General features: G+C 37.2%; 1 protein-coding gene across 1 annotated transcript in view; it reads right to left on the reverse strand.

Moving 5' to 3' along the window:
- The window catches only part of MIPOL1 (mirror-image polydactyly 1), a 181,853-nt gene extending 157,061 nt beyond the window's left edge, over positions 1 to 24,792 (reverse strand). The window contains exons 1-2 of the mRNA XM_010148527.1: positions 24,678 to 24,792; positions 2,830 to 2,932 (exon numbers count right to left, since the gene is read on the reverse strand). Coding sequence (XP_010146829.1) covers positions 2,830 to 2,932; positions 24,678 to 24,792 — 218 coding nt within the window. The remainder of the gene's footprint in view (positions 1 to 2,829; positions 2,933 to 24,677) is intronic.
- Between the last annotated feature and the right edge of the window lie 341 nt (positions 24,793 to 25,133).

The raw sequence follows: 25,133 nt of genomic DNA on the forward strand, positions 1-25,133 counted from the left end.
CAAATCAGTTGTTTTGAACACAGACACTGCCATAAGTATCCAACTTATGCACAACACTTACATATCATTCAAGATGTACCTCTACTGTAAGTACTTCAAACACAAGGTATTTTTAGAATCAAAACCTATTGAACCATTGTTATTCAGACAGTGTTAAACTTCACCACATCAACAACAATAAGAAGCTGGCCAATAAAGGGTTTCCCAAGGAAGAATCGAGAAAAATTAAATACAATTATTTTAAAACTTTTCTTTACATTCATTTGAAGACAATCCGTTAATAATCAATCTGTCTAATCATCAAAAGAGATTGAAGCTGGAGATCAAAGTATACTGGTAGACTGAGACAAAACTGAAAATACAAAACAAATGCAAAATCTAGACTTAATTTTAAATCTAGAGATAATTTCCTTAATCATTATTTATTCAACCTGCGTTAGAGTTGATTACTGCTTGAACATCATGCAAAGACAGCTAAAATACACCAAAAAATTTTCTCTGTTGAATGAATATGCAATAGTCATGTAAAAGTCCCACTTATTTTGTACTTAAATAGTGCAAAATCATCCAGAAATAGGGGTATTAAAATTAACAGTATCTTCCTACTAATGAAAAAACTAATATATCTAAATTTCTTGCTCTCTACAAAAATAAGGAATGCTTCTCAGTGCTGCATAGAGCAGCATGGGAGAAAAATCATACTCCGTAGTCAGTATATGACTATTTTTGACCCAGGGAAATTGACTGTAGGAAAGCCTGATTCAAAAGCACCTGGTCACTGTAAAAGCCTGAAATTGTTCTTTACTAACAGTACTCTGGCATCAAAATATTTCTTTGTTCTAAATCTTAGTGTATTTCAAAACAAACCAAAGCTGTACACAAATACCTTCAATGTTACTTTATCTATTGTGGAAATTAAATAAATTATTTTAAGAAGTCATATTATTAAAAGTTTAAAATGTACAGCACATTTGCTTTGCCCTTTGATGTCAGAGTCCTATTTTTCTATTCAAATCTTGTACACTGTAAGTTAATTGCTTTTGGAAACTACTTATTATTCATGTAAAAATTAATGTGCCAATGTGTTTAAATCCTTTTAAATGACCATTCATGCATCTTTCTTCTTTAAGTACCAATGAAATCTGTCAAAGATATCAATGCAAGATGGTCTTAGGGAAAGTTCTAATAAAGATTTTTTCTGCTAACATAAGATTTTCATTTTCGTCAACTTTACTTAAATTCCATTAATTTTTTAAGCTGCTTTTAATAAATTCACAAGTAAAAAATTTTAGGCTCCATAGTCTGTCATTTGTGTTCCAGCTGACTTTATGAATATTAATAACAGTGTTATCCTGATTAAATAGGCTTCATATAAAATCCCTGTGAATCCTATAGCTCAGACATCTCATTTTTCCAACTCTTTATGAATTAAGATTCAGACATTAAACTGGAAAAAACCTTAAAAAACAGATTCAATGGTACATTCGCATACCCTTAAGCAAAAAATTAGATGTTCTAATGATTCAAATAATTAAAACTGATAGGACCACATATTGAGATTTCAGGCTTTGTGTAAACATGCAACATATTTTAACTCTAATGAAAACGTCAACACTTCACAGAATAAAGGATTAAGAATCTATTATAAAATAATAATAATAATAATGTCTGTCCTTATCCTTACCTTAAACAACAGATGATATGATCTTAACTCTTCATATATGGAGTGCTGATTTGCAGAAGTATTTCCCAAAGAAATTAGTGGATGCTTAATTACATAAGCATACACATGAAATACATGAACATTCTAGTTTAGCATGGGTGCCCAGAGAAAATCAACATTATCTTTTAATTGGTTTATACTTCAGCAAAACCAGCCTTTTTCAAAAGAATGTCAAATCGAAGCACACAGGTAATTTTAACATTATCCCACAAGACTCATGCAGTCAGTTTTAAACTGTAAACTTATTTCCATGCTTACATGTTTGAATTATTTACATCTACAACAGGTGAAAATGGTAAACTAAGCTCACTGCACTGCCTTTGTGGTTTTGGTTTGGTTTTTTTTTTTAAGATAGTGTTATCTAAAATTACTTCCACATTCATTGAGGGATGTATTCTGCAAAGGTGACCATCGAAATATTTTGTCTTCCAGTACCTCGAAATAGGAATGGATTTTTTGGGAGATAAAAAAACTATACAAAAAACCCAGCTTATTCAAAAAGATGGCATTCCAGTCCCAAGTCTAATTATTCGTCAACACTTAATAGAAATTAAATAAAAACAAAGGCATATAAGAATAACACACATATGCAAGGTAGGAAGCATACAGTGCTTCACTTGTGCTGTTCTGAATAGCGTTTACTACAGCTGTGGCAACATTTCCACTTTCAGAGGAAAAAATTCTTCGAAATGTCTGCAGAATACATATTATACAAGCCAGCACCCCACGACTCCAACTTTCAACCACCTGAACAGTGACGCTGACCCAAGGTTTTTCGATTAGTGACCGTCTGCTGTAGCTGCCAACACTTTCCCTCCTTAGGCAGGGGATCAGAAAGTCCATCTTTTAAGCTGCAGTTCAGTTACTGACTGACCCTCCCTGGCAAACGAAAAATTGCTGAGACCCTTCCATACAGAGCCCCGATGACTGCAACTCCCTGTTTCTTGGTCTTGCCTTGACAGGTTTGAAGACAACTACTGAATCATGGCCTCAGCCGCTGTGACAGGAAGCAAATGCTTGCTGGTGTTGACTGTATTCACCTCTTCTTCCCAAAACGTCCTCAGGTCTTGGGAGAGTTTTTCCCCAAGGACAGCTACCCAGCCTACCCTGCTTCTGGTGAAACAAGAGACCAGTTCCAACCACCCCTTGGAACGTCACCAAGCCAGTCTTTGTCCCGCTTAATGATGAAGTTGACAATTGCCATTGAAACTGCAGGGATGAAGGGAAGGAAGGAAACACCATATACGTTATGGACAGGGAAATAAAGAATGAATTTTAGTATTATTTTCATAAGATTGATTAGAATACCAGGATCTCCTAAAATATCCTGAAACGTTTTGTCTTGGAGCAAGCTAAACCAAAAACTTAATTTAGGAGGGTATACTACATAACAACCAGTTACCTTCTAGAAGCATTCCCCTAGGGAACAGTTTTCCTAGCCCCAGTGCATGCCAAGTTTTGATGCAATGATACGCTCCTCCACAGAATCACATTTCCTCTCTACTTCAAGAAACTTTATGGCAAAGCAAGAAATTAAGGTAACCCAAAATAAATTAAAATTAGCTTTGGGCAGTTATAAAAATACTAGTGAAAGAATAACTGAAATAACGATTTTATTATTCTAAAGGACTGCAATAAAACAAACCACCAGAACTAGCATTCCTACAATACATTAAATTCTGGGTTGCTTTTACAGGGTAAAACAGTAGAACAAGGGAGAAAAAAAAAAATTCAAACCAACAAACTAGCACTAAGGCACAAGCAAAGACAACCCATGTGGCAGACAGGCAGAAGGTCAACAGGGAGGAAACGACGCAACAGCATCAGCATAACATTTTGAGCACTGCTTGTCTTGAGCACGCTGATTTTTCCAGTTTGCTACATGATGGGATCATGTGACATTAGAATCAGAATCATAGAACAGTTTGGGTTGGAAGGGACCTTAAAGATCATCTACTTCCAACCCCGCTGCCATGGACAAGGACTCCTTTCACTAGAAGGTGTCCAAATTGGTCCATTAGGCCAAATGTCAAATTTTGGTTTACACACCATTCTTCAGTAAGCCAAAACTGGACCACTGATACAGAGATCTCACCTGCCTTTCTGAAAGCATTTGCCTCAAGCTCCACAAAATCCCTCCCCCTCCCAAATAGAAGAAAAAGGCACTGTGACTGAAGAGCTCCAAAGCTAACTATGGAAATGATCCAAGAACCATTTGAGTCTACAATGCTTATGTTTGCAAAATTCATTGTATCATATATTCAATGTCTTGACATTCCCAGATCCCCAAATCATAATTTCTTTTAGCACAGAAATAAGTTCCTAGACTAAATTTTACCATAAAAGCAAAAATAGTCCCAGAACATTGTATGCCCATAAAAATAGGAAGCAGTAACTAGATGCAAGATTCATAAACCACTAGTATGTAATAGCATTAAGGATAAAATATATTTCTCCTGCCAAAAGCATTCCAATTCAATTGTTCAGCTACCTTCACAGAAAGAAAGAAGATTGAACAGAGACTTAGAGAAGAAAAGGTGGCAACAAACCACACTGAGGCAGAGAAACTCAGTTTATCCAGCCAAATCACATTTCTCAATGTACCTTCAAATAGCACCATTTTTCCTGACAATAAACCAACTAAAAATAAAAAGCATAAAGGCTGCAAACAGTGTGGATATTGGAGCCCAACCAAGAATTATCATGAGCACTGAACATGCAGAGGCCTGTCAGAAACGTGCCAACTTTTCAATACCCGTCTTCTGCATGAGGACTGAGAGGGGCCCGTCTGTCTCACAGGGAAATACAGTCACACTGGTTACATATCTTGCAGATTGTTTTGAACAGCATGACAACACAAATATACCTCCACTGCTGTCGTAGACCAACATACCCAGTGCATTGGTTCCACCCCAAATTATTTATCCACTCAAATTCAACAGTGTACACCTTCAGCGGCTTGTTCTTAAGAAGAGAACTGAGTGGCCATTTTCTTAGATGACTATCTGAAGAGAAATTTCTTCCCTGAAATTTATTGCAATATCAAAGAAACCTGAAGGCCAGTACAATTTAAAATAGCAAGCTACACACCCAGAAATTGTCTTGGAGGATCAGAGAAGAATCAGATATTCTGAGGTGGGCCAGAACTCAATGAAAACAGGAGGAAAGTCAGAGAAATTAAGTCTGTCTGGAATTTAAATGGAAGCTAAAAATCAAAGAGCCTAAACCTGAAAATCTTCAGCACCATGGAGTTGTTGCACTGCTTCCTGTTCTTACACCAAAAAAAAAGGTACAAGATTACAGGGGAGTCACCACTGATTCAGAATCAGTGCCAGGCAGCTGGGAAGAGAAACTACAAAAAAAACCAACAGCAACAACAAAAGAGCCATTAACTAAAGTTTAAGAAGTTTAGATCATCAGTCACATTATCACAGACATTTCTGACAGTGGATCAATCCCCCGGCCAAGTTTTAATAAAGCAATGCAAAACATGACCACATACCAGCTTCCCAATCAAACTACTGCAATATTTTTGTTGACATCATGGAAAACAGTATGTTTCTCCTTTAACCTTAATTTGTAAAATATCCAAAGCCTTCTCTCAGTTGAAACTTACCAAAAAAGAGAGTCATCTTCAAGCAGGAAGGAAATGCCTACTGTGAAAAAAGCACCAAAACCCAAACAAACCCAAATAAAACGTTCAAGTTACAAACAATGGAAAACTCAAAGAAAAAAGGCCTCCCAAGGACAGGTGCAGGACTATTTAAGCAAAGGCAGAACTGCCATAATGAAAGTTGTCTTTTCTGTTTTTGTTCAACCAACGAAATAGCCTAGCTTTTTTTTTTTTTTTTTAATATGCATTTGAATAAATAGATCATTCTCATACCTCAATGTTGTCACCATTTATAATGGCATACAACGCATGGAATAAAGAAGCTGGACACCCACTTTTTAAAAAAAAAAATTTCTTTACTGGGTTTTGAAGAAAGGTCATTTTAAACCCTTAGAAAGCACATTATTCAGCCAAACTCATGAAAATAATTTACAGTGAAGAAGCCTTAAGGAATCCCTCTGAGAACATAAACTACAAAGAGGTTCACATAAGTTGAGGGTTACACAACTGACAAAAAAAGTTCTTATTAGGGGTTCTGAGCCTTAAAATCAGATTCTTCCCACACAGACAAATGGGAAAAAAAAAAAAAAAGGAAAAATTCAAGACCTAGGATTATCTAGCCAGTTTCAGCAAGATTATTCTCTTCATTTTTTTGTAAAAAGAAACTGATGCAAGTTCCCTTCTTTCTCGCAACCTCATCATAAATTCAGGTATGTTGCATTCATTATTCCTTGATTCATCAAGCTACATTAAAGTTTTCATTGCCAAAACACTTGACATCAGAAGTGAAGAGAAACCATGTGAGGTTGCAGAATGCTGAGACAGCAGCTGAATCTTGGCCCCACACCAGTTATTCCTGGGCGGAGCAAGGGAGTTCTAAATCCGCTTACTAGACGAAGGAGGAAAAATATTTCCCTAGCAATTCCGAAACCCACGCTTGTTTTAGTGACTGCTTTCTCTTGCATATAATCATACTGAACAGTTTGAGGCTTATTTGTCAGATGTTCTGGGCATTATAAATTGCACTGCTTGGCATCACTAAAAAATATAAATTTAAAAAAAAATCAAAACTTTATAGAAGTATAGATAAAACACAAGATTAAAAAAGGGAAAATCTGGCCAACATTTCAAATACTCAGAACAACTCTGAAGACATTCTTGGACATTGCAATGCTGCAAGACTTGTATATTCCTGAGTTTTACTTTCCCCTTAATGTTGAAGGGGCACCTAACAGAGTTAGGTATGTGCACTAGGACAGCTTCTGTGCCTAATCATAACACTAAAAAATCCTCTGAAATAGCTTCCTATTTCACAGTCAAACTGAGAGAAAGAAAAGGGAGAAAGTCTTCTGAAATATTCCTTAGAACACATTATGAATGAAGGCAACCTTGTTTAAGGGTTGTGCTTTCATGACTCTCTGCTATCAAGGACAAATCTTAACATGTTCAGACTTTATAGCAAAACAAAAAAAAAGCACAATTTTTCTAATAAAGTTATGCCACTTTCACACTGCTTTCAAAGCTGTCTTCAATATTCTTCTTTCAATTTCTTCAAGACTTTAAAGCAACAACATCTAAACAATTATTTCAGTTTGTAAAAACTTATGCCAGTAAGTCACAACCCTCTTGGGTTTTCTTCTTGCCTAAAGGAAATATTTCACTGTACCCAATTCTTCAGCTGGATTGTGCATTTGCTGAGCAGACTGGTTTGGGAAAAGAGGTATGATAGAAAGGTTGTAGTTTCTGCCATAACTTAGCTTATTAAAATATGTTGTCCCTGTCTGGAAAGAGTTAAGTAAGTTTAATTTACTCATCACTGAGCTTTGCTGAGGTATAAGGTTATTTTCATTTTTATTGAAGATACTAAAAGAAAAAATAGCTTACAATATGGAAAAATTAGTTTAATACTTGAAAGGTTTTCCACAGTGCTTTCAGGACAGGTTGAAAAAACACACGTAGTGTCAGACATCCATTAATAGATACCTCCCTAAAAACCTGTTTCTCAAGACATTTGAGAAGTCTAGAGACCCTACCAATAGCAAATTCATGCTCCAATCACCTTTTTTTTCTTTTAATCTGATGAGATAGAGTTTTGTTTCAAAACATTTGGGATAATATTAGATAACTTTTAGGAACTGCTTTATAACTGAGTTTAATAGTAGTCTGAATTAATTTTTACAGCAACTGGAACAAAATTTTGCTCTTATTTACAGTGTCATATTTCTGTATTAGTGAACAGTGACACTTGTACATAGAACTGTATTACACAGGATTATGGTTAAAAAGAAGATCTGTTCCCGGATTACATGTGGTATTCTTAAGAACTGCAGATGTACAGACAATTCTTAATTTCCCTCATCTCTCTAACAGACTGAATGGCTGATTATTGGGAAGAAAGTGTAATATGTAATATCAAATGGGTTCTCAATAAAGCATCTGATTTGATTTTTTAAATTTTCTTTGCTAACTTTGGGAGTGTGCATTGCACCAAGTAGAAACAAGCTACTGGGCAGATGCAACTGGAGGGGAACCCCAGTAAGATAACAGCATATGTTATTTTTAGTAAGTTTTCTCTCATAAGTGCAAGACAGTGGATGTTTGCCAAAAGAATTTTACATCCAGGAGGGTTTTGAAATATGAGAGATACTTTTAAACTATGAAGAGAATTCTAATTTTTGCCTAATATTTAGTAACCTTCATATACTGTAATTCCACTTCAGATCCTGGAAAAACATTCTGGAGACAAATATTAGTCTACCACTGGATAGTAAAGAGGAGGAACAAAATTACATTTCAAGGGGAAACTGTTTTAATTAGAGTTACCTTGTACACCTGCACAGCAGTCACCTTCAGTACAGTGTGAGAAAGTGTTACACCCCACAACTATGTTTATTCTTATTACCATCAAATTATGAGTCCATAAAGCAAGAAGCTGAAGTTTGCTCCCAGGCATATTTATATCACCCTACATTTATGCTACTGTAATGCAGAAAACTAACTTAAACACCCTTAACTGGATGGCGATGCATCCCATGGTAACAAGTCTCTTGATACATCCATTGCACCCTAATCTGACATTTATGAAAAGAAATCCTTTGTGGGTGCTCCATTCTTTTATACTGTCGGGGTGCCATGAACAAACTAGTGGACCACGTCCAGTAGTGCCCCTTCACAATTGTATCGCATCAGAAATGGCCTCATTATGAGCCTGAAAGAAATTGCACTCTATCAGAGAAGGGAAGGTGAGTCTACTATCACAGTGATCTGCATTTCCATATCATTCTTCTGAGGTCTAATTGATGGTTACCATTTGGAAAGAAAGCCCAATCACACCAGAGGCAGATGTTGGCAACCTGATCGTCAGCCCAGCAAATGAAAGCTGCTGAGCTACTGCCTGTGCAGAAGCTTACCAAGCACCATACTAGTTTCATTTTTGGTATGCTGTTTGGCTGGCACACAAAACCCTTCACCTTGAAGCCTACTTGACAAACAAACTATCAGAACCTGACCCTGCCACAGTGGCCCTTCCTTTGTTGGAAGCAGAACAAGTTACAGGCTTACAACCAAACTACAACTTCTGAAGAAAACAAGAGACCATTTGTAATCTTAGGGCTTACCTAGAAGAGCTGTTCACTGACACCAGATCGGCACCCTAGGGCTGTTGAGTCACTACTCATCGTCACTACTCTCTGAAATGATCTAGCTCAGGTAACAGTGGCAAATTACTGACCTCAGCAACTTGAGTACTTTGACAGGAGCCCAGAAAACCTGGAGTCTGTAACAAGCAACAGATGTAGAAATCACTGTTTCTGTATAATAAAGGCAGCCGATCAAGGCATGTTTTGGAAGCCAATACTTGTGAAAAATGTCCAGCTTGACAAAATACCCGTCAGGTATAGTAACATTTTTTGTGTAGTGGATGCCATGTCAAGACGTTTCATATCGCCCTAGGACTCAACAGCTTCAATACATTACACATGAGAAAACATGCCACTCAATGTTACAGCTTATATAATAAATATTTGTGGTGAAATGAGAGGCAGTCATTTCAGTTAGCTACCTACATGTTTTAAATTTCAGCTTGACAACTGGTTACTTAGAGGTTGTCTCCTCCTTTAGTTCAGACTGGCATAGATGGACAGCTGAGGTAACCAACTGAGCAATCTCCTTAAGGGAGATTGGAGAATCAAAAGCATACGTTCTCTGTGAGGACCTAAAATCTCTTTTACTGTCCTGTCAAACCTGGAAAATAGTTAAATTTCCTTCTCTTCAACACATACCAGAGATCCAACTCTAGATAAAATAAGCCTTCCTGATAGAAGATACTCCTGATAGTAAGCAATTTATTACAGAAATAGATTCTTAAATCATGAGTTCCAACACCTACATAAGGTTTGGATCCCAACTCCAGCACAGACAAGACTGTTTGAACAGAACTAATCTAATTTCTTAGTGTTATTGCAGCAACAGTTCCATTCTCACCCACAGGCCTCAAACAAGTTCTGCATTAATCTCTTCTTGATAAAGACATGTTAATTTGGCTACAGGTAACATATGGAAGGACACAGAGTATTAATACCTATTTGCTCCTTTGAAAACCAAAAATACTCAAAGATCTAATGTTATAATGCAAGCATGTGTAGTAGAATAGATGGTGCTTATCCGTTCCATTTTATTCACTAGGTATTTTCCGCAGTAGTGATGTGTTTTGCAAGTGAAGGGGTTTCCATCTACTGACCTTGGCATTCATCAGGACCATACTGTGATTTATATTGAGAATTCCAAGCCTTTATGTGATCTTATAAATAAATGTAAAATACATAAAACAATTATCCTAGTGTAAAATTGAATTTTATCTCTCTGTAACCAGCTTTTGTCTATGCTACATATTTCTTTGTTTGAATACAATTCAAAATTAATAATAGGTATAATTTATTTTCTGACTTTTCATTATCTTGAAATTTTAACAATTTTTTTTTTAATATACTCAGGCTTTAATTTTATCTAGGGCTTCAACCCCAGAGTTCACTTTTTAGACACATAAAATGAGTCTTTCAGAATATCTGTTCCACGAATAAGCCTGCTAAAAGAACATACTGGCCATTTAGCAAACCGAAAAACAGTATAAAGAAATAACAGGATCTTATATCAAAGAAAAACACCAGATCAGGAGAGAAAGTTTAGCACTGTCTGTAAATGACAGAAAAACACATATTAGAAGACAACACAAGTTACAGCAAAGAATTAGAAAGTAGACTTCTGAAGTTAGTGTGTTAAAAATTTTCCAGAACCACAGCTTACTTGTTTGGGGTGGTTTTGTTTTTTTTTTTTTGGATAGCTAAAAAAGATAACCAAGAAAGTATTTCTCCTCTTAATGGGCAGTCACAACTTTACACTGAATACCATAGTGCTAGAAAGAGATTAGTTTAACCCCTTCATGAACCTTTCAGTGGTTCACACACACACAAAAAAAATCACTTTACCGAGTAATTTTTTGCACTTGAATACAAACTACACAAATGCTCCAATGTAACAGTTTACTTTCTTTTCTTAGCAGAATTAATTAACATTACTTCAACTAACCATCCCCAGTGTTTTACTACCTCAGACATATGCATGTTGACTTCAAAGGAAGTCAAATGTGTCTCAGGTCAAGTTCTTACTGCACTGCAGGTTCAAGTATACTTTGTATGCAAGTGCTACCTTTACACAGAAACTTTCTTTTAAGGAAATCAAAAGGCTCAATATTAGGGAAGGTCATGGAGGGGAAAAAACCAAACCAAAACAAAAAAACATAAGAAACATTTCTTTTCTCCAAGGTGGCAGATCTGCAACACGAGCAAAGAGTCCAATTTAGCCATGTCTCAGGTACACAGACATACACAGTAAAGCATGAAAAAAATTCCAAAGAGATCTTGATGAATAAATACAAACAGTGGCACAGCTATATGGGTTAATAAAATTGCAACTTTCCATACAAGGCGAGCAGAAGTCCATGACAACGTCTACTCTGCAGAAAGCCAGACTGTCCGCACCAGTGCCTAGTGCACTCTGGCTCTGGGATTCCTTCACGTCTGCAGCAAACGAAGCTGCACGCTGGGCCTTTGTGATTAGAGGAGGAATGTCATAACCATGGTGGTCTAGACTGCTATGAGTAAAAACAACGGTTTGCAAAATACGTGGCCCTTGCTCTGAAGTAGCTGTGGTCAGGATGAGGCATGTTTAGGAAGCAGTCCCTCGAATACCTTGTCATAAACGCATGTGCAGAAAGTAACATGAAAAAACACTGTAGTTAACTGAATAAAAGGTTAAAGAAAATAAACAATATTTTTGCAGCTTAGCATTTATTTGTGAACTGCTGGTGCAACTCTACGCTTGACAGAAAAGCTACGAAGCTTTTGGTAGCTTGACAAGACAATCTACAAGCGTGAATGAAATGTTCAGCTTAAGGAATTAGAATAAATCTGATGACTGATGTGCTACTGGACGTGACAGACTGTCATCTGTTTTAAACAGGATCTCTGTAGGATGTATTGAAAGCAATTTTTTTCCATTACCTTATACATACTAAGACTTTTTCCAATGAATTCTGGCTAATCTATTAAGACAAAAGATCTTCTCAAACTCTTGCCATTTCAATAAAATAATGAAACAGTCATTCGGCTTACTTGCATAATGAATTCATGCTGACACTGTACTTCTGTGATTAATTTACATACAGTCCACAAAAACATACAACAAAAATGATTACTCTTACAATTTTGTAGTTAATTTGGGAAGTAAGATATGAGCAAATAAGTGATTAAAGCAGCTTAGCTAGGCCCTGTTCATATACTGAGTTTCATATATAGAAATATCAAATTGCTTATCCGTTATCAAAGCAATTAAATACATTCTTAACTGAGTCAAGAAAATATTCTAGTAGTATCTTTTTCAAATTAGCAGCAGATTTTATAAAACAAAAAGTACAGGAGTTCTGCAATAGGTTAAAAAAAAAATCAAGAAAAACTGATCAACAGAAGTCCTACAAAGAAACAGTATTGCAACAGAGAGCTAGGGATAGATTGAAAAAGACAGAATCTAATTTTAACCTGGCCAGATCCTAGTATACAATTAAAAAGCCCAGTAGATGCATGTATTTACTTATGTGTGTATATGTTTAAAATAAACAATGTAAAATAAAATAAAAATATTTAGGAGGCTATTTATGCTATTTTAAAAACCATACAAGCATCAAAAACTTCAGCAAGATCTAGGCTCAAATGAGAATATCCTTCCTGTATCAGACTGTAAATAGTTCCTGAAGGAATTACTGAGGTGCTTTACCATGTCCCTACCCTAGAGATAATGATTCAAATCCATTCTACAAACAAAAAATAAGGAAAAAGGGATTTTGTGACATGCACCTCAAGTCTGTGCCTTAAAATGGGCAAAACTGCTCATTGGTGGATGAAGAGCAGTAACGTCAGATTGAACCACACTGCATTTACAAACCTGAACAGGGAAGCCAGCCCAAAACCCCAGCTTGCACAATCCACTTCCTAAGGGGAATAAGAATCAAATCACCAAAGTCATTCAACTTTCAGAAAAGGCTACATGTCACAGATGCACAGCATTTAAGATATATTAGCTATCAGGTGAATTTCTTTCTTAGTGTGTTGATTTATGTTCAACTAAAACTTCATATCACACATATTTCTAAGAACAGAAGAGTCCATGTTGTTTAGCTCATAAAATGTCAGCATTAGACCAATTACCTCGCTAGTTTCCCTTACTGCTATACAAGAGTATCACAGTTGCAGGTAAATTAGCCCATCAAGAAACCTGTTTCGAGGCATGGGGCAGATTGCAAGTATATACCACAGGTATTTTACTGCCAGAACAGAGAATTAGCATTTTGAAAGATGCTTCGCAGTAGAGCTAGTGAGCTTATGTGTCTGAATGAACATTAAATATTAATTATATTTAATATTTTTATTATTAAAGCTTTGCCCAGTCCTGCTGTTAAGATGCAAATTTAAGCCATAAAAAGTTCAAGGACCTCAGTCAAAATAGTTTTGCATGTAAGACTGCAGTTGCCTAAGTGTCCCACCTCCCCCCTATTTGTACTTAGAAACCACTCAGACCTCAAAAGACCAACAGACCTTTTTCAATCAGTTGGTCTGTTATAGCTGATCAGAAGATCACAAACCTCTGCACAGCCTGATGATTTGCCCTGTGTTTTGCAGGAGTTCTTTAAATGGCTTAGTTCCCATAATCTCCTTCCCCACTCAATGTAACCTGTTAACAAAACAAAAAACACTATAGCAGTGATGCTACAGGCAGTTAACAATAGGTCTTTGAGGTACCCTAATGCAGTCAGGTGAAAAATCTGTTACTTCTGTTTATATCAGAATTAAAAATTAATCTGCTTCAGTAACCACCAGAGATCTTTTGGATCAAGATAAATGGAATCAGAGCCTAGAAGCTCTGATTCTTCCCAAAGCTTTTCACAATTGCTAGCTCTACATTTCTATCATCTACCCCGGGTCAAAACATCAGACCTCACTACAACCTCTACTATTCAACATGTGTTGTATTTCCCTGCTAAATGCTTCAGGCACTACATAAAATCATGCAAAAAAGAGTCAGGTGCTGATACATAAGGAATGCTAAACACACATGGAGGTGGTCTCCACTTGCTTTGGGACAACTGCCAAATTCAACAGATGCATCAAGCACAAAAAAACACTTGCTATCAGTCACCTTTTCATGATGTTTTCCATGCACTGGCAGGTGCAAGACTTGCTGTTTCTGTGGGTTTTAAAAAACAAAACAAGAACACAACACCATAAAAACCCAAACCCCATATCTTAAGGCCAAGTTTAATGAAGGCTGGTCTCTTTTTCCCACCTTTTTATGACCAGTAAAGCCACCTTGTTGACTGTACCACTAGTTTTGTGTTTCATACAAAACTATTAAGCTGTTCTTTTGCTTCTAATTGAAAAAATTCTTTGGAATGTCATTTTCTGGACATTTTGTCTTTTCAGCTCTACCCTGTGTTTCACTGAAGGCTTTACTGTCAAACTTTTCCTGAAAAAGACCCCTCCCTCTCCAAAGAAAACAATCCTTTAACAAGAACACGAGCTAAAGCTTTGTAACCATTCCCCTGAGGAGGCAAAATCTTATTTTTATAAACACTCAAGCCAAATATTTATATTCTTTTACAGCTTCCTTTTTGTGCTAATATCACTGCCTCTGAGAGTAATTAAATAAAAATTTAAAGAACACAAAACCATGGCCACTCTATCATACTCTAATAATCCAAAGATGATTTAAGATACATTGATAATGCCAAATCTACATACTGAAACTTGAAAAACCTATGTGAAAAGTCACCACAGTGACCAATTGCTGCTTAGAAGTCAAATTTCTTTTAAAATTGTTAAAAAAATGCAAATTTAGGCTAACAGAAGATATTATATAAATTTATATGATCCTCCCTCAAAAATTTAAGATGTATATCCAGCTAAGATTCTAACATCAATACATGCTTCTATGAAATTACAAAATGCTTTTCATAACAGATTCTAGAATAAAATAGACTATTTTTAATATTGAAAAATAAGTTACTACAAGTAGTGGGTCTCATTTGTGTGGAGTTAACTTTCTTCATAAAGTCCCATGTGGCAGTGTGCTTTGAATTTGAGGCTAAACCAGTCCTGATAATACACCAATGTTTTGACTATTGCTAACAGTACCTGCCCATCCTCAAAGTTTTCTATTCTCCCCCTCCTCCCACTCTGCCCTCCAGATTAGCCTGGGTGGGTAGGCAAGAAGCTGGGAAGGGACACAGGTGACGCAAGCTGGCCAAAGGGATATTCCACACCATATAACATCATGCTCAGCAATGAAAAGTGGGGTGAAGTAAGAAGGGAGTGTGCAGTTTGCCTTCCAAGGCAGCTGTTGCTCAGACATTGGCTGGGCATTGGTATGCTTGTGGGTAGGAGGTGGTGACTATTTGCGTCACTGGGTCTTCATATTGAACCGCTAGCCTCCTTACTCCCACTCTCCCTGTTGTCCTTGCCATCCCAGCGGGGGTGGTGCCAAGTGAGGAGCTGTGTGGGTGCTTAACTGATAGCCAGGGTCAACCCATCACAGTTTTCCTTTTCTCCTTCCAAAGCACAAGGATGTTGATAGTTGTGGTTTGGGTTTGATTTTTTAAATGCAGCGAAACAGTAACAAGTTGGAATACTGTCTAGGGCTCCCTCTCCAAACCGCAAGGAATACTTGGGTTTGAAGGACTGGGGTGATATACTATAGTTTGCTATGTGCCATGTTACAGAAAACCCGTAATTTCATTTTTGCAAACTATAAGCAAAAGTGACTACTAACCATGAAAACAAACAAAGAAAACCAAATTATACCATTCCAGCAGAATTCTAACTCAGTAATTTATTTTTGATAAATGCTTTCACAATCTCTACTTTTAACCCCATTTCCTAATATTTGAATGCCAGTTTCACATGCATGATGAACAGTAGGCAGAAACACATTTCCAAGATTATTGCAGATTGCAACTTACCTTAGTATTCCTATAGTTATCAGACAAATCTGCAGGATTTGAGAATGAATTCATTTTTCCTTTGGGATATCAAGTCCTGTACAGGAGTGTTACTGCACAGAAATATCAGTCAGCACAAGAACAAGAGGGACCCACACCCTTCTCATTGTTTTGAAATGTAAACATTAAGTCATCTAGAATTTCAAATATGAAATGCAGGGTATGTTATACAAATCATGTACCTGTTACAATCACAGAATAATCCTGATGTGGCAGATTTTTCAGGTATATATTTATTGGCACAAACACAACAAAACTCCCACAACAATAAAAAAAATGTACTACCTCTTATTATCCCTAAAACACTATCCTCATTTCTCCCTTTAAAATTAAGAACCGTATCTCACATTTTCAAATAAAATTAGCACCTTGTCGTTTAGGAACTGCTCTTACACTGGAGTAACTTGTCTACATACAAAATTGCACTAGGTAAGCTTATTTCTAAAGGAGGTTATTTTCAACTCGCACATTCTTCACAGTTTTACAAGCAGCCCTCGCAGATGTCAATAAACCAAGTCCACTGCATCAATTAAGTTGAACTGGGAACACAGCACTGGGCTAAGGGCGTGGACATGTGCAAATGTGGAATATGCGATATTAGCTACTGATGATTTTGAATTTATGAACTGAATTATTCAACAAATTTCAATACTCAAAACCAGAGTTGCAAAAGGATCAGCAGTTAGCATTAGTGAGAAACCAAAATACAAAACCAAATCCCAAAACTTCAATTTTAAAAGCAAATTCTTCTGCTTTGTAAATTACTCAGAGTTTCACATGGGCTCCATTTTAAATGCTCTCAACCAAGATTTGCCTAGTGACAAGCAATTGGCTCAGAAATTCACTGAAAAGGGAAAACGGATGGTGTACCAGATGAGCTCTCATACTTGAAGTGCCCTAGGACAGATCCGTGTATCTCACCTGATCACCTGCCCCCCATGAACACTTCAAAACCATCCCTAAGCAACTCAGCACATAGTCACTGCCTTGATTTGCACAGCTAATATTGGACATGTAATTTTTAAACCACGTCCATTTATTACATATGAATAAACGGTATTACAGATACATGCTCAAGAAGCCTCTCCTGCCTGGGTCCCCAGACAGGGGCTGCAGGTGCTCCCTCCAGCCTGTTAAAGGCTGTATGCTGGTTTTACTGCCGTTGGCACAGGGCTCCATCTATCGGTTTGCAATCCTGCACACCCAAGGGAAGAGCTGGTGGGAAAAAAATTAGTATCTCAACAGCTATTTCACATCTCAACTTCCTCAGGAGATCAGGATATTCAGAAAACACTACTGGTTCACAAGAAAACAGTCAACCAAATACATGCACTCGCACATGCTAGGTGGAAACAGTTATGCATATATGAAATCTTTTCTTATCCTTTGATATCAGTAAACTGTGTCTCAAAAACTGTTCTAAAGAATCACCATTTTTCTACAAGAAGCAACATATAACCATACACTCCCAATCCAAGTGTAAAGATTTACTGTTCCTTTTTAAAGCAAGCAAATATGCAAACACAGATAACTAAAAAAAAAAACCTGAAAATTAATTGCATAATATCTGCACAATTTAAGGTATCAGAGACAGTTGTCTTTTTCTGTAAAAAAAAAAAAGATTCCTCAAATGTACAGAAGCAAAAAAGTTGCAGCAGGAGCCTGCCATCAGTTTTCGTCAGGAGCATTTCTGCGCTGTAGCAACGGCAGCTCATGCAGCTACAATTTGTTTAACTTCAGAATATTGATTTGGCTACCACTGTCATGTTATATGCTGCATTTCTCAAATTGAGACATTTAGGCTTCACCTTACTGACCCCACTCTGCCTTCATTTCACATTTGGTAGTAAAAGAGAGCAGTATCTTTTTCACCCCAGGACCCCCTGTGCCCATCGGCCACCCCTGTTGAGCTCAGGCTCAGAGGAGAAGCCAGAGCAGAAAGCTGCAGCATTCAGGGAGTAACCCTAGCTCCATTTTGAACAAGCTAACCGTGGTGACTGGAGAGCAGCAGCTGAGAAATCAGATAGCGCCTGCCCAACCAGCCATCGCATCTAGGTGGCAAGGGCCAACAAATGGCTGACCAGTCACCCCAGTTCTGTTCTCCAAGGCACATTTAGCAAGATCAGCAGCTAACTGAAGACCTGGTGCAAGAAGAGACAGCTCAGGAGAACAGTGAGCTCCACAACTCCTCGTCACCTCTTTCTTTAAGCACCCTGCCCCACACTCAACACTAAGTTGAGGGCAGCTAAGTGGGTCTCGATACTGTCAGAGGCACAAGAACAATGGGGTCAGGGTAAGGGAATCATGGAAATACCCACATCCCTCACACTCTACCGTTAAGTAGGAAAAGATGAGAATAATTTTGCCAGGAATACCTGGAAACACCCAACAGATGGTGACAGCAAGAAGGCAGGAATGGAGCAAGAATTAACAAAACCCAGGCACTATGAGGTATCTAGTAAGACAGGGAGAACCGGTGAACCAAGGAACACCAAGGAATTCATATAGCTCCTCCTGGGGCTCACTTTTCCCAATTTATCCTGTGTCCCTCCCCTAAAATATAGTTGAAGAGACTAATGTACAAAATCTACAAAGAACTTGCACAACACCACAGAATGAGAACAGAATGCTGTCTTTTTTCTGTTTTATTTCTATTTTAATTTGAAGGAAAAGCAAAACTTAAGCCTTGGAGGTGACTTCTCACTTGCTAAATTCAAATCTTAATCAAAATGCATTTTAAAATACAGCTGAGCAGAACTGTTGTCTCTTTAAGAAATAATGACATCAATGCAGGCTACACTGGAGAAGGATATAGGTGTGGAACTTCATCCTTTTTCATCATACACAGTCAGGTGCAAAGAGAAAAGTTTAACTTCAAGATTCCTGTGGTTTAATGAAAATAAACACCATTACAAACAGATCCAAGAACACAGACTTATACTGTTTGTTTTGCTTCAGATAAAGCTCATGGGAACTGAGATATTTAACTACTTCAAGACTAATTTTTATTCTGTCTTAAACTGTTTACAGTCAGCAAGTTCATGGTATCCTGATAGCTAGCAGAGGAAAAAAGTCAACTAGCAACTGTGAAAACAGATTTAAATTGGTATCTGAGTATTTGATTGTCCAACTTTGATTATGCTGAGCAACTAAATGTCTATGATACTACCTGTATCACTCACATAGTCATATTTGTAACACAGAAGTTCAACATCAGAACACATCTTGGTAGCTCTACAAAAAAGCTACAGAAACATTCAAATCTTCAAGTTGTGGTGGATGTTTCACAGTGCCATTTTCCTCATTACAAGGAAGGTATCAAGGATCAAATTGGTCATATAGATCTTACAGCAAACTTCAGACAAAGCAAACCACAGCCTAAAACTCTGCTACAACAGAGTATTAGGAAAAACTGCCTATATCTGCACGAACATACAAGCATGTGTTCATGATAAAAAAATACTTCTTTGTTTCTCATGTTTGTACCTAAAAATTTACATAACCAAAGTTCACACATTCTCACTTACTGAGCATCTAATATTGCAAAATCCTATAGAACCTGAAGTTTTGCTTACTTGAATGTAAAGTACCACAGGCACACCACATTGAGAAACAGAATCTTAAAACAAATCCAAATGTAAATCAAAGAAATTTGAAATTAAGAACTTTACTTAAGAAAATAAAATTCTGATTTTCTAGAAGTAATACTAATAACTTTATAAAACTGTTATACTGATACTAGTAACTTTATTATAGGGTGGGTATAATTTATGCAACTACAACAAGCATAAATGACAATACTATACAGGACACTGCATTAGATATGTATCTGCGTCACATTTCACCATCTAATCTCTCAAACAGGACTAGCTGTTTTTAAAGTAATCTATAACTATGTATCATACCATTATTGAAAGAACCAAACGCTTAAAAAAGAACACTTTTTTTGCATAGTTTCTTTCAATAGCATTCAAGTGGCTAATGGAATGTCTTCAAATCATTTTCTAGTTATGCTCAGTATCCTCAGTTCTCTAACTACACTTAGCTACAAGCTGATTTACTATTTTTCTCGGTAACTAGGCTCAGCTTTTTGGCAATTAAGCTTCTAAGAAGTTCAATCTATAATACATAGGAAAAATCCAACAAAAACGTAGGAAATAAAATATCAATTTGTACTATAAGGTGTAACATGTAAGCACTAAGAAGGGTTCCACTTCCTCACCTGTTGATACACTAGAATTAACGAAGAACTGGGGGATCAAATATATACATTTAGAAATAGTGTAATGAAATAAAGCTAAAGCAGAGCTGCTTCTGATTAATCCCAAAGAGTACAAGCCAAGGACATCTAGAAAAAAAGAATCAGTATTCACAATACAAAGATTTATTCATGTATTTAACTTTGTGCACTAAAAACTGAAACAATGCACAATATTTTAAATTATAAACGCTCTGAAAAAAAAAAGAAATGTTTTAACACTTTTCACTTCCATACATATCAACTGCCATGTCTCGTAAAGCCCGATTCCCTTTCCCTGAGCCAATCTAAGCTTAGTACCATTCATTTGTTAAATTGGCAACCAATGACAATTTCTAGCTCTGGTTCCACCAAGTGTCATTCATACACACAACCATGAAACAACACTTCAGCACTAAATACTCACTTTACATGTGGACATTTTTATTTATAAGCTAAAGTACAAGTCAACATAAATTACTAGATAAGTACATTTTTAAAATACCATTAAAAATTCAGTCTGTTTGCTTCAAGTACAGCAATCTTTGATCCCAAGTTAAATTCTCTCACAGAAGAGCATCATACAGCATTTTCAGATGTTTCGATTCAGACACAACCTTGCTCTCATTCCACAAATCCTGATGGGAACTGCTACCCCCCACACTCCAAAAAGCTAATCAATAACCAAGCATTTTAATCCTTCTTTGTCCTAATACCACATTACTGAAGCAGATTAGGTTTTTCTAATTTATTCACACTTAACATTTAAATTAGTGCATACCTAGCTGGAATAGTAGCATTGAAATGAACGTATAACTTAAAGATCAAATTCTGTCTTGAACAGATTTACATAAAAGGACAGAAAGAATAACATTTGTCTACCAGCATGTTATGTGGATCTCCTTAACTCAATTTACTATGGATTTCACAGTGCAAAAATTAATGCCCTCCAGTAGCTGAATTCATTACAAATTATTTCTTCCAAACCCACAGTGTAATCCCAATGCTGCTGTGACTGATGGAAGTTTTGCAGTTCACTTAAAGGCAAGTTGGTTTACGACTATAGCAAGTGGTACTAAGCAAAATGATACCATAGATGCTGTCTTGATTTCTTTCTAATAAGTAAAACATACTATGAACCAGTCTCACATATTTTATTCCCAGCTAAAACTAAGAGCAACATATTGATGATAATTTTAACTACACATACAGTTGCCAACAGAATTATATGCCTTTTTCAACTTTAATTTCTAGAATACATTTCAGCAACAATAATGGGAAACAGCCTGTAGAGTTGTTCACAGACCCTACTCAGCCCTTCGTCCCCTTCCCTATTCCAGAATCCACAGAAGCATCCCTGTGAGCCATCTGATGCACGTGTATCACACTGAACTCATAACACATGTACAAATAGCCTCCCACTAGACACCTGACCCAAAAAACTCCTTTTATATGCCTGTAAGAAAAAAGCACTGGTAAAGAAAACAAAACAACAAAAAAAAGAAACTGTGTACGTATTCTGGTTGCCTACATAAAGTTGACCTTAGGTCACAGGTGCCACAACTCTAGCTTTCAAAATAATTAACTGAACCACTGAGTTTTAATTCCTCTGAAAAGCATGAAATAAATCTGACATCTTTGAGAAGGCTCAGCCAAGTGTACTGGTGCACAGCAAATACAACAAGCTGTTTTCACATACAGAAGAAACCCATAAATGACACATACTGTGTTACAATAGCTATTCACTGGCATTCAGTTTAAGTGGCTATGTCTATTACTTGTACTTGGGACAGATAAGCAACGTCTGTTTCGTATTTTACACAAAAAGGCTCAAAAAATTCCATTATTTGAGAGAATTTTAACTAGCACATATGAACATTTCAAAAAAATATTATTTGATTCACTGATCCTATGAAAACCAAAAATCAAACCCAGCAATATTTCATACGTATTATATTTTTTGAAAATACGTTATAATATTATTTAATATACCTAAGGCCACCACTCTGCAGAAGCTGCCATTTTCCAATTTCACCTTGTTTTGACCTGTCCTAAACAGGCAAAAGTCCACATCACAGATCACCAAGGAAAACAGAAGCCTGCTCTTATGGTTTCTGTACCATGGCTCATGAGGCTACCAGGGTCCATGCCACCCATCCTATCACTTAAAAAAACCCAACAGTCAGTGGCTCAAAGCAGCAGAGGTTCATCTTAATAAATAAGCATACACACTGCTTCTTTCCATAGCTGTATCTGTTCTGCAAATAAGGGTTCAATACTGTTTCTGTAACAGAAACCCCTTCAAAACTGTTTTCCTTTAAAAGGAAAAGGCAGAAGCCAGCAATTGTACTTTCAGAAATATCTGCCAGTTGCAACATTACCCTGTAGTTAAACCCCTTAACAGACTGCAGCCCAGAAGGGTTGTTTGTTTGTTTTAAAAGTAAGTTTCAAAACACCTATTGCTCATATAGGATAACAGGTGTAAAAGTGAAAAGAAGCCCCTGTATATACTTGGGAGATCTGCACTAAAGTGAACATCGTCAGATCAGTAACTCAAAGTTTAAAAACCACTTCCCTATCTGCATGCTGCCACTAACATGCAGCATCTGGTCTGCCACTTATCTGACAGCCTGAAAATTTTAAAAGGAGGTAGCAAAAAGATTAGGATATATTAGGATATCTCTCTAGTTCACATGACTGATTTTACACTAAAGAGATCGATAGGCAGTACCCTCTCCCCCTTCAGCTCACATGTGCCTCCTTGCTTTCAGTTCTAGTGAAATGATTCTTGCCACAGAGAATTACCAAACCCATATTTTCCTTCCTCCCATAACTCCTTCCAGCAAGCTCTGAAAACTTCCGTACATTTTTACTAACCTAGGCATCCACAAAAAAGTAAAAACCTCACAAATTGCAAAACGGTAGATCTGGGCCACAGGGCATCAGCACAGTACTCATGTTTCTGCCAGGAATACAGTGTGTCAGGTTTGTCTTGTGGCAAGAGAAATAGTAAGCCTGATAAATGTTTCATTTCTTACTGGTCAAGAAAGAGATTAAGACCATAATAGTGCATTTCTAATTTAACATCATGTAGAATGACTTCTAACAAGCAAGGAGATAGAATAACACAATGCAAAGAACAAAAGTAGCATTTCCCTCTCCAAAAGGGGCAAAGAAATAATCAAAAGGGAAATGAAGTGCATTCAGAAACAAAACAAAAAGGCAAGAAGTCTAACTAGTTATCACTTCAAAACCGGGGAGCAGATTTTTAAAATTTCATTTGTTACCCACTACTTGACAGAGTAGTCCCCATTACAAACTGTGATGGGAATCAAGCTCTAAAGAACTTGCAATATTGCTATATAGAAACCTGTAATAACTACAAACAGGGTATATACCAATGCCTACAACAAGGAGTAATTTACTATATCTAAGTATATAAACTTCCTGATCTACTAATTTGGTTTGAGCCTTATCAGTCTAGTTATTTAGAAGAAAACTAGACAAAACATCTAATACTAGTGAAGAAATGGCTAGTAGGGAAAATTAATATCCTGCTACAGAATGTCCTCTCCACAGGCAGATCTACCAAGAGTCCTAGGACCGCTATAATCTCTCTCTGTGATAGCACTGTCCCTCCTAGTGATCAGATACAGCAATGACTGCATGGCTTCACAACCCCACCTCCTTCCCCCCCCCCAAACTTGCAGCAGCAGCTGTCCCTACTTTCTCAAATCGCCTACATAATTTACGTCCCAGTCCCTCCTTCCACTTTCTGTGCTGCAACCAGAACTCCAGTAACTTCTCCTTAGGCAAGACAAGTTTATCACTTCCCAGAGCCTGAAATCAGTGCCAAACCTTATAGCTGTAACAGGCAGAAGAGCTCATAGCTGCGATGCCAACAGCACCTTGCTGGTATATTCAGCTCAGTCTCACGCATCTCATACAGCTGAACAAACTCATCACAAATTAGTACACGTTGCATACGTAAAAGCAAACTAAAAAACAAAACCAAAACTACCACATAACACAGCATGTTTACTTTAACTGTTATGGCTTAGTTTTAATTCTTATTAAACTTCTCAAGATATTAAAGTTAGTGCCACAATATATTTAAATAAGCAAATAATCCAAAGTAGGTGGTTTAGGTTGAACCAAAGTTGTATATTCCCAGAGCAAAACTGGCTAAGAGTAGATGCTCAAGGACAGGTACAAGAACAACACTGTTTCCTACACTGTAATACCAACAACACTGTAATACCTACAGGCCCCACAACCTCCAGAGACTACAGCTCTGAGATCTGCTGAGCCAGAAGTACATCTCTGTGGTTAACAGATTTTTCTTCCAAAACTAATGCACTGCAATTTCAGACCATTCTAACAGTAGTTAGAACTTCCTGAAATATTAAAAAGGACACAAGGCTGCTGCAGGGCACTCTCAATTCCCAAGCTCAGATTGAGGAAACTCCTACAGCACCCAGCTCCAACCACCTCAAGTTACACGCAGGCTCAGTTCCACGGGCACATGTAGGAGGGTGTGCTGTCTGGGAGACACCAGGCTGCTGCGTACGCATACGGAACGTTGCTCCTCCAAACTGCTCACACCGAGAGGCCATAGTCTATTTCCACAAACGAAACACCGTCAAGAAAACAGATAGGTGTGAAACTTACTTGCATTAGAAGCTGAGGTACACAATCCAATGGGATTTCCCAGGCATCTTTTTTGAAAGTCATGAATGTGAAAGATTACAAACTTTATTTTGGTGGGGCTTCCTCTCTTGTTTTTGTGTGTGTGCGTACCTTCCACAGTTTGATCACACCTACTACTGAACCTGAACACATCCTAAACACCTAACACCAACCTCCTGAACTTGTTCGGGAAGGGTTTCGCGCACGATTCCCCAAGCCACCTTCCCAGCGCTGCCCTTCCCTCCCGGGAGGCGGCAGCCTGTCCGTC

Source organism: Eurypyga helias, unplaced genomic scaffold (assembly GCF_000690775.1).
Source record: "Eurypyga helias isolate BGI_N326 unplaced genomic scaffold, ASM69077v1 scaffold15673, whole genome shotgun sequence".
Classification (NCBI taxonomy): domain Eukaryota; kingdom Metazoa; phylum Chordata; class Aves; order Eurypygiformes; family Eurypygidae; genus Eurypyga; species Eurypyga helias.